The sequence below is a fragment of the Bufo gargarizans genome, chromosome 4 (genome assembly GCF_014858855.1).
Source record: "Bufo gargarizans isolate SCDJY-AF-19 chromosome 4, ASM1485885v1, whole genome shotgun sequence".
In the NCBI taxonomy this organism is placed as follows: domain Eukaryota; kingdom Metazoa; phylum Chordata; class Amphibia; order Anura; family Bufonidae; genus Bufo; species Bufo gargarizans.
This window is the reverse complement of record NC_058083.1, coordinates 513,110,157-513,119,620: the sequence shown is the minus strand read 5'-3', so window position 1 is coordinate 513,119,620 and position 9,464 is coordinate 513,110,157. Positions and strand designations below refer to the sequence as shown.

The 9,464-nt window shown below is 39.3% G+C and overlaps 1 protein-coding gene across 1 annotated transcript in view; it reads right to left on the bottom strand.

The window, feature by feature from the left end:
* Positions 1–418: 418 nt before the first annotated feature.
* Positions 419–9,464, bottom strand: part of LOC122935524 (oocyte zinc finger protein XlCOF7.1-like) — a 34,623-nt gene continuing 25,577 nt past the window's right edge. The window contains exon 7 of the mRNA XM_044291293.1: positions 419–1,428. Coding sequence (XP_044147228.1) covers positions 419–1,428 — 1,010 coding nt within the window. The remainder of the gene's footprint in view (positions 1,429–9,464) is intronic.

Here is a 9,464-nt window from a genome sequence, read left to right as displayed (position 1 = left end):
TTAAGAATCATTTTTCCTAATCCACTTGCTCGCACAGAGGCAGTCCGCTCCTCTCAACTAAAAAAGACCTGTCGAAGGACCTGCACTCAATGTGATGATATCACCGTGCTCTCCCAGCATGATCACGTGGTGAAGTCATCACACTAAGCACAGGTCCTTCAGCAGGTCTTTTTCAATCAAGAGAGGAGCCCCTGTGTGAGCAAATGGATGAGGTGATTTTAATGGCTGCTTGACGGGTGCACTTCGGTCTAAGGGGGCGTTAAAAATGGTCTCATTGATAGGCTGAATGGGGTTTTAAAATAGTAATTTGTGACAAATTAATTCGGAACAAATCAAATTTCTTGTTGAACTATGACCAAGCTGCAGAATTTAAATTTTTCAAAAAGTTTGCTCATCTCTAGTTACCACATTCTGAACATTAAAATTGCTTCTTTCCAGTGTGAATTCTCTGATGTATAGTAAGATTTGATTTCTGTTGGAAAGATTTCCCACATTCTAAACAAGAAAATGGCTTCTCCCCTGTGTGAGTTCTCTCATGTATTACAAGAATTGATTTACGAATAAAACATTTCCCACATTCTAAACAAGAAAATGGCTTCTCCCCTGTGTGCCTTCTCTGATGTTTAACAAGAGTTGATTTACGAGTAAAACATTTCCCACATTCTAAACAAGAAAATGGCTTTTCCCCTGTGTGAATTGCCTGATGTTTAACAAGAGTTGATTTATCAGTGAAACATTTCCCACATTCTAAACAAGAAAATGGCTTTGCCCCTGTGTGAATTCTCTGATGTTTAAGAAGTTGTGATTTCTGCTGAAAACATTTCCCACATTCTGAACATAAAAATGGCTTCTCCCCTGTGTGAGTTCTCTTATGCATAACAAGATGTGTTTCAGTGTTAAAATGTTTTTCACATTCTGAACATGAAAATGGTTTCTCCCCTGTGTGAATTCTCTGATGTCTGACAAGATGTGATTTACGGTTAAAATATTTTTCACATTCTGAACATGAAAATGGCTTCACACCTGTGTGAGTTCTCTGATGTCTAATAAGATCTGATTTAGAGTTAAAATGTTTTTCACATTCTGAACATGAAAATGGCTTCTCCCCTGTGTGAGTTCTCAGATGTCTCATAAGATATGATTTAGATTTACAACATTTCCCACATTCTGAGCATGAAAGAGCATTCTCCCCTGTATGACTTCTTTGATGTTGAACACTTCTTCTGTGCCTTTTATTTTGCATAACAGTCTGTGATGAATCAGGAGATTGAAATCCATCCAGAGGATCAGATGATAGATCTTTGTTCTGAAAGGCTGAGGATAGGTCTGAGATAATGGCATGCTCATCATGTGTATCTTCTGTGACACCACAATCATCTGTTCTAAAATCTGACATCACATGTTTCTCTGAGATCCTGGTACAGTCATCTGCCAAGAATAAATCTGAGTTTTATAATTTTTAAATAATAGAACCTTAAAATTATATACATTTTATAATAGTTCTATATAAAGAAAATCCATACAAATTACAAGTCATAGAGCAAAATTCAAATATCAACTGACTATAGGAAAACCGATAACAATCTGACAGTAGACCAATAGCCTGGACCGGTAGATGATGATGTTAGGTCACCAGGCTGTTCACTTGTATTTTCCACTCTTGTGCTGAAGCCAGCATCTTCATAGGTACACAAGGGATCTGTGAGTCATTGTTATAAGCTGGTGTCCGTCTCACACACTGATCACTAACTGCACTTAAGCACAAAACACACCAGACATTGAAGCTGAAAGCCCACCTTCTATCTCACAAAAAAATTACTACTAAACCAGATAGATGAGGTGGCAAATCATAATGAGGTCGTTATTATGGGGACTTTAAATACTCAGATATAGACTGGGAAACTAAAACCTTGTACATCTCATAAAGGAAACGGGTTCTTGGCAATAACTAAAGACAATTACCTTTCCCAACTGGTTCAGGACCAGACTAGAGGGACGGCCATACTAGACTTAGTATTAACCAATAGACCTGACAGAACAACAGATGTGCAGGTTGGGGGACACCTGGGAAATAGTGACCATAAAGTTATAACCTTCCAATTATCATTCATAAGAGTGTTTCTTCAGGGAGGAACAAAAATACCAAATTTCAAAAAAGCTAAATTTAGCCAACTAAGAGAGGTCATAGGCCTAACTAACTGGGAGAAAGTCCTCAAAAATAAAAAATACAGCCACAAAATGGGATATTTTTAAAAGCATCCTAAAATCTAATTGCGATAGGTACATATCTCTTGGGAATAAAAGGTTAAGGAACAAGAAGAAACCAATGTGGATAAATAAAACTGTAAAGAAAGCAATAAATGACAAAAAGAAAGCGTTTAAATCACTAATACAGGAGGGTCGAGAGGAAGCACTGAAAAACTAAAAGGAAAAAAATTGAATATGTAAAAAACAAATAAAAGCGGCCAAACTACAGACCAAGAGATTAATTGCCAAAGAGAGCAAAACTAACCCTAAAATGTTCTTTAATTATATAAATGGTAAAAAGTATAAATCTGAAGGTGTCGGCCCTTTACAGAGTGATGAGGGGGGAGTTGCAGAGAGCGATGAGGAGAAAGCAAAGCTCCAAAATATTTTTTTCTCTACTGAATTAACTGATAAAAATAAACTGTCATATGAAATGCAGAATGTAAAAGTAAATTCCCCATTAAAAGTGCCCTGTCTGACCCAGAAGAAGTACAGCGGCATCTTAAAAAGATTAATAGACAAATCGCCAGGACCGGATGGCATACACCCCCATATCCTAAGAGAATTTAGTAATGTCATAGCCAGACCCTTAATTCAGATATTTAAGGACTCTATACTGACAGGAAGTGTTACACAGGATTGGCGCATAGCAAATGTGGTGCCAATTTTCAAAAAGGGTCCAAAAACAGAGCCCGGAAACTATAGGCCGTTATGTTTAACATCCGTCGTGGGTAAACTGTTTGAAGGTTTTCTAAGAGATGCTATCTTGGAGCACCTCAATGAAAATAAGCAAATAACGCCATATCAGCATGGCTTCATGAGGGATCGGTCATGTCAAACTAATTTAATCAGTTTCTATGAGGAGGTAAGTTCTAGACTTGACAGCGGCGAATCAATGGATGTCGTATATCTGGACTTCTCCAAAGCATTTGACACTGTACCACATAAAAGGTTAGTATATAAAATGAGAATGCTCGGACTGGGAGAAAATGTCTGTATGTGGGTAAGTAACTGGCTCAATGATAGAAAACAGAGGGTGGTTATTAGTGGTACACACTCAGATCGGGTCACTGTCACTAGTGGAGTACCTCAGGGGTCAGTACTGGGCCCTATCCTCTTCAATATATTTATTAATGATCTTGTAGAAGGCTTGCACAGTAAAATATAAATTTTTGCAGATGACACTAAATTGTGTCAAGTAATTGACATGGAAGAGGACGGTCTACTGCTACAGATGGATCTGGATAGATTGGAGGTTTGGGCAGATAAGTGGCAGATGAGGTTTACCATTGACAAATGTAAGGTTATGCACATGGGTAGGAATAATGCAAGTCACCCGTACATACTAAATTACTAAATGGTAAAACAATGGGTAACATTAACATGGAAAAGGACCTAGGAATTTTAGTGAAGAGCAAACTAAGCAGTAAAAACCAGTGTCAGGCAGCTGCTGCCAAGGCCAATAAGATAATGGGCTGCATCAGAAGGGGCATAGATTCCCGTGATGAGAACATAGTCCCACCACTTTACTAATCACTGGTCAGACCACACATGGAGTACTGTGTACAGTTCTGGTCTCCTGTAAACAAGGCAGACACAGCAGAGCTGGAGAGGGTTCAGAGGAGGGCAACTAAAGTAATAACTGGAATGGGGCAACTACAGTACCCTGAAAGATTATCAAAATTAGGGTTATTCACTTTAGAAAAAAGACAACTGAGGTGAGATCTAATTACTATGTATAAATATATCAGGGGGCAGTACAGAGATCTCTCCCATCATCTATTTATCCCCAGGACTGTGATGAGGGGACATCCTCTGCGCCTATAAAGAAGGTTTGTACACAAACATAGAAGAGGATCCTTTACGGTAAGAGCAGTGAGACTATGGAGCTCTCTGCCTGAGGAGGTGGTGATGGTGAGTTCACTAAGAGAGTTCAAGAGGGGCCTGGATGTATTTGTGGAGCGTAATAATATTACAGGCTATAGCTACTAGAGAGGGGTCGTTGATCCAGGGAGTTATTCCGATTGCCTGAATGGAGTCGGGAAGGAATTCCCCCCCCCCCCCCTTAAATGGGGAAAATTGGCTTCTACCTCACAGTTTTTGTCTTTCTCTGGATCAACTTGCAGGATAAAAGGCCGAACTCAATGGACAAATGTCTTTTTTCGGCCCTATATACTATGTTACTATGTAGTAAATATATTATTGCTCATATACCACATACATATAAATAATGTCGGCATGTACTGTACATATAATGGTTTGTTCATATCACATTTATGGGCTCTAACATATACACCCAGGATATATACATTGAATTGATGCATATGACAGATACCATACAGTGACATTTAACTTTTTTTTTTTTTTTTTTTTTACTGGATATAGTTGTATGGATTACGGATGTATAGAAGCCAGATGGAGACCAAAAGCCTCTGGACACATTTACCTTTTATGTTGGCGGTTTTTCCAACGTACAAACTAAACATATAATCGCAACCATGATGTGATCCCAGCCTATAAGATAGATTCACTCACACACATAAAGGTCCATTATTAAATTACACACATGTAAGTACATACTACATATACACTTGCACAAATTACATGAATATACTGTATACATGTTGGGCATTACTCATACACATTACATGCTTATACAATGTGTGTGTGTATATCTCTATATTATATATATATATATGTAAAAAAGGGCAGCACTCCAGAGAGTAAAAATGCAAAAATTTACTTTATTTACCCAAATGGGACATGCAACGTTTCGGCTCTATGCAGGAGCCCTCCTCAAGCCTTCCTCTATGTAGGAGCCTTTTGGTCCCATTTGGGCAAATAAAGTCATTTTTTGCATTTTTACTCTCTGGAGTGCTGCCCTTTTTTACAATTTTATCTATTTGGATTGGCTTATATCCATATTGGGCCAGCTGCACCCTTTTGTCTACACCAGTGACGGTGCTGCCACTTTGTTTTTTGTCTCTCTCTCATATATATATATATATATATATATATATATATATATATATATATATATACACACACACAGTTAGGTCCATATATATTTGGAAACTGACACAAATTTAGTTTTTATTACCTGTTTACTAAAACATATTCAAGTTATATTTATATAATGGACATAGTCCAGACTTTTAGATTTCATTTGAGGGCTCCACATTAAAATTGGATGAAGGGTTTAGGAGTTTCAGCTCCTTTACATGTGGCACCCTGTTTTTTAAAGGGAACCTGTCACCTGGAATTTGGGTATAGAGCTGAGGACATGGGTTGCTAGATGGCCGCTAGCACATCCGCAATACCCAGTCCCCATAGCTCTGTGTGCTTTTATTGTGTAAAAAAAGTGACATGAGTCAGAGCTTGAAAATATGACTCTTCTCTGGTCACACAAGTCAGATATGACTCTTATGTTAATTTGCATAAAAGGCGGGAAGTACAAAAATGCATAATACTTATTGAATTTGTCTGCAAATGAAATGAAAAGTGTAATTTATATGTTTAGGGTAACACAATGAACATTTAGAAACGCTCAATGAGGGTAGCATAGTAGAGGTGACAGGTTCCCTTTAAAGGGACCAAAAGTAATTGGACAATTGACTTAAAGGGAACCTGTCATGTGGATATTTGATTATAATCTAACTAATTATATACAATCATTAACTACTAAAAAGGTACCTTAGATGTATTCACTTACTGGTGTGACAGATGGTTACCTCATAATATACACACAAAGATGCCACATGCTGCATGCTAATGAGCTGATTTGAGTCCAGCGTGATGTCAGTGAGTCCAGAGTTTTTATAATTCAGAGCTATAGCCACTCCCCTGCCCACCTGCTGCTGATTCATATGGAAAAAACTGTCAATCAGCAGCAGGTAGGCGGGGAGAGTCAGGAGCTCATAAATATTCATGACTCATCATTATCAGCTGGAGCTTTTCAATACAAGATGTTGGCAGATTGATTGGGTCAATTAAAGAAAGTGACCCAGCATTTTGCTACGAGAATCAGTCAATTATTTATGTTGCCCTTAGTTAGGACACTATAAAACGTGACAGGTTCCCTTTAATTCTTGTGGAACACCTATAGGGTTAACAAAGTTTGCAAAATCAGTTTTGAATACCTTAAGGGTGTAGTTTCTAAAATGGGGCCATTTATGGGTGGTTTCTATAATGTAAGCCTCACAAATTGACTTGAGACCTGAACTGGTCCTTAACCACTTCAGCCCCGCTAGGTGAAACCCCCTTCATGACCAGGCCACTTTTTACACTTCGGCACTACACTACTTTCACCGTTTATCGCTCGGTCATGCAACTTACCACCCAAATGAATTTTACCTCCTTTTCTTCTCACTAATGGAGCTTTCATTTGGTGGTATTTTATTGCTGCTGACATTTTTACTTTTTTTGTTATTAATCAAAATGTAACGATTTTTTTGCAAAAAAATGACATTTTTCACTTTCAGCTGTGAAATTTTGCAAAAAAACCGACATCCATATATAAATTTTTCACTAAATTTATAGTTCTACATGTCTTTGATAAAAAAAAAATGTTTGGGCAAAAAAAAAATGGTTTGGGTAAAAGTTATAGCATTTACAAACTATGGTACAAAAATGTGAATTTCCGCTTTTTGAAACGGCTCTGATTTTCTGAGCACCTGTCATGATTCCTGAGGTTCTACAATGCCCAGACAGTACAAATACCCCACAAATGACCCCATTTCGGAAAGTAGACACCCTAAGGTATTCGCTGATGGGCATAGTGAGTTCATAGAACTTTTTATTTTTTGTCACAAGTTAGCGGAAAATGATGATTTATTTTTTATTTATTTTTTCTTACAAAGTCTCATATTCCACTAACTTGCGACAAAAAATAAAAAATTCTAGGAACTCACCATGCCCCTCACAGAATACCTTGGGGTGTCTTCTTTCCAAAATGGGGTCACTTGTGGGGTAGTTATACTGCCCTGGCAATTTAGGGGCCCAAATGTGTGAGAAGAACTTTGCAATCAAAATGTGTAAGAAATGACCGGTGAAATCCAAAAGGTGCACTTTGGAATATGCGCCCCTTTGCCCACCTTGGCAGCAAAAAAGTGTCACACATGTGGTATCGCCGTACTCAGGAGAAGTTGGGGAATGTGTTTTGGGGTGTCATTTTACATATACCCATGCTGGGTGAGAGAAATATCTTGGCAAAAGACAACTTTTCCAATTTTTTTATACAAAGTTGGCATTTGACCAAGATATTTTTCTCACCCAGCATGGGTATATGTAAAATGACACCCCAAAACACATTGCCCAACTTCTCCTGAGTACGGCGATACCAGATGTGTCACACTTTTTTGCTGCCAAGGTGGGCAAAGGGGCACATATTCCAAAGTGCACCTTTCGGATTTTGCAGGGCATTTTTTACACATTTTGATTGCAAAGTTCTTCTCACACATTTGGGCCCCTAAATTGCCAGGGCAGTATAACTACCCGACAAGTGACCCCATTTTGGAAAGAAGACACCCCAAGGTATTCCGTGAGGGGCATGGCGAGTTCCTAGAATTTTTTATTTTTTGTCGCAAGTTAGTGGAATATGAGACTTTGTAAGGAAAAAAGAAAAAAAAAGAAAAATCATCATTTTCCGCTAAATTGTGACAAAAAATAAAAAATTCTAGGAACTCGCCATGCCCCCCACGGAATACCTTGGGGTGTCTTCTTTCCAAAATGGGGTCACTTGTGGGGTAGTTATACTGCCCTGGCAATTTAGGGGCCCAAATGTGTAAGAAGTACCTTGAAATCAAAATGTGTAAAAAATGGCCTGCGAAATCCGAAAGGTGCACTTTGGAATGTGGGCCCCTTTGCCCACCTTGGCTGCAAAAAAGTGTCACACATCTGGTATCGCCGTACTCAGGAGAAGTTGGGCAATGTGTTTTGGGGGGTCATTTTACATATACCCATGCTGGGTGAGAGAAATATCTTGGCAAAAGACAACTTTTCCCATTTTTTTATACAAAGTTGGCATTTGACCAAGATATTTCTCTCACCCAGCATGGGTATATGTAAAATGACACCCCAAAACACATTCCCCAACTTCTCCTGAGTACGGCGATACCAGATGTGTGACACTTTTTTGCAGCCTAGATGCGCAAAGGGGCCCAAATTCCTTTTAGGAGGGCATTTTTAGACATTTGGATCCCAGACTACTTCTCACACTTTCGGGCCCCTAAAAAGCCAGGGCAGTATAAATACCCCACATGTGACCCCACTTTGGAAAGAAGACACCCCAAGGTATTCAATGAGGGGCATGGCGAGTTCCTCGAATTTTTTTTTTTTTTGCATAAGTTAGCGGATATTGATTTTTTTTTGTTTTTTTTCTCACAAAGTCTCACTTTCCGCTAACTTAGGACAAAAATTTCAATCTTTCATGGACTCAATATGCCCCTCACGGAATACCTTGGGGTGTCTTCTTTCCGAAATGGGGTCACATGTGGGGTATTTATACTGCACTGGCTTTTTAGGGGCCCTAAAGCGTGAGAAGTCTGGAATATAAATGTCTAAAAATGTTTACGCATTTGGATTCCGTGAGGGGTACGGTGAGTCCATGTGAGATTTTATTTTTTGACACAAGTTAGTGGAATATGAGACTTTGTAAGAAAAAACAAAAACAAACAAAAAATGTCCGCTAACTTGTGCCAAAAAAAATGGCTGAATGGAGCCTTACCAGGGGGGGAGTGATCAATGACAGGGGGGTGATCACCCATATAGACTCCCTGATCACCCCCCTGTCACTGATCACCCCCCATGTAAGGCTCCATTCAGACGTCCGCATGATTTTTTACGGATCCATGGATACATGGATCGGATCCACAGAACGCATGCGGACGTCTGAATGGAGCCTTACAGGGGGGTTATCAATGACAGGGGGTGATCAGGGTAATCAGGGTGATCACCCCCCTGTCACTGATCACCCCCCATGTAAGGCTCCATTCAGACATCCGCATGATTTTTTACGGATCCATGGATACATGGATCGGATCCACAGAACGCATGCGGACGTCTGAATGGAGCCTTACAGGGGGGTTATCAATGACAGGGGGTGATCAGGGTAATCAGGGTGATCACCCCCCTGTCACTGATCACCCCCCCTGTAAGGCTCCATTCAGACATCCGCATGATTTTTTACGGATCCATGGATACATGGATCGGATCCACAG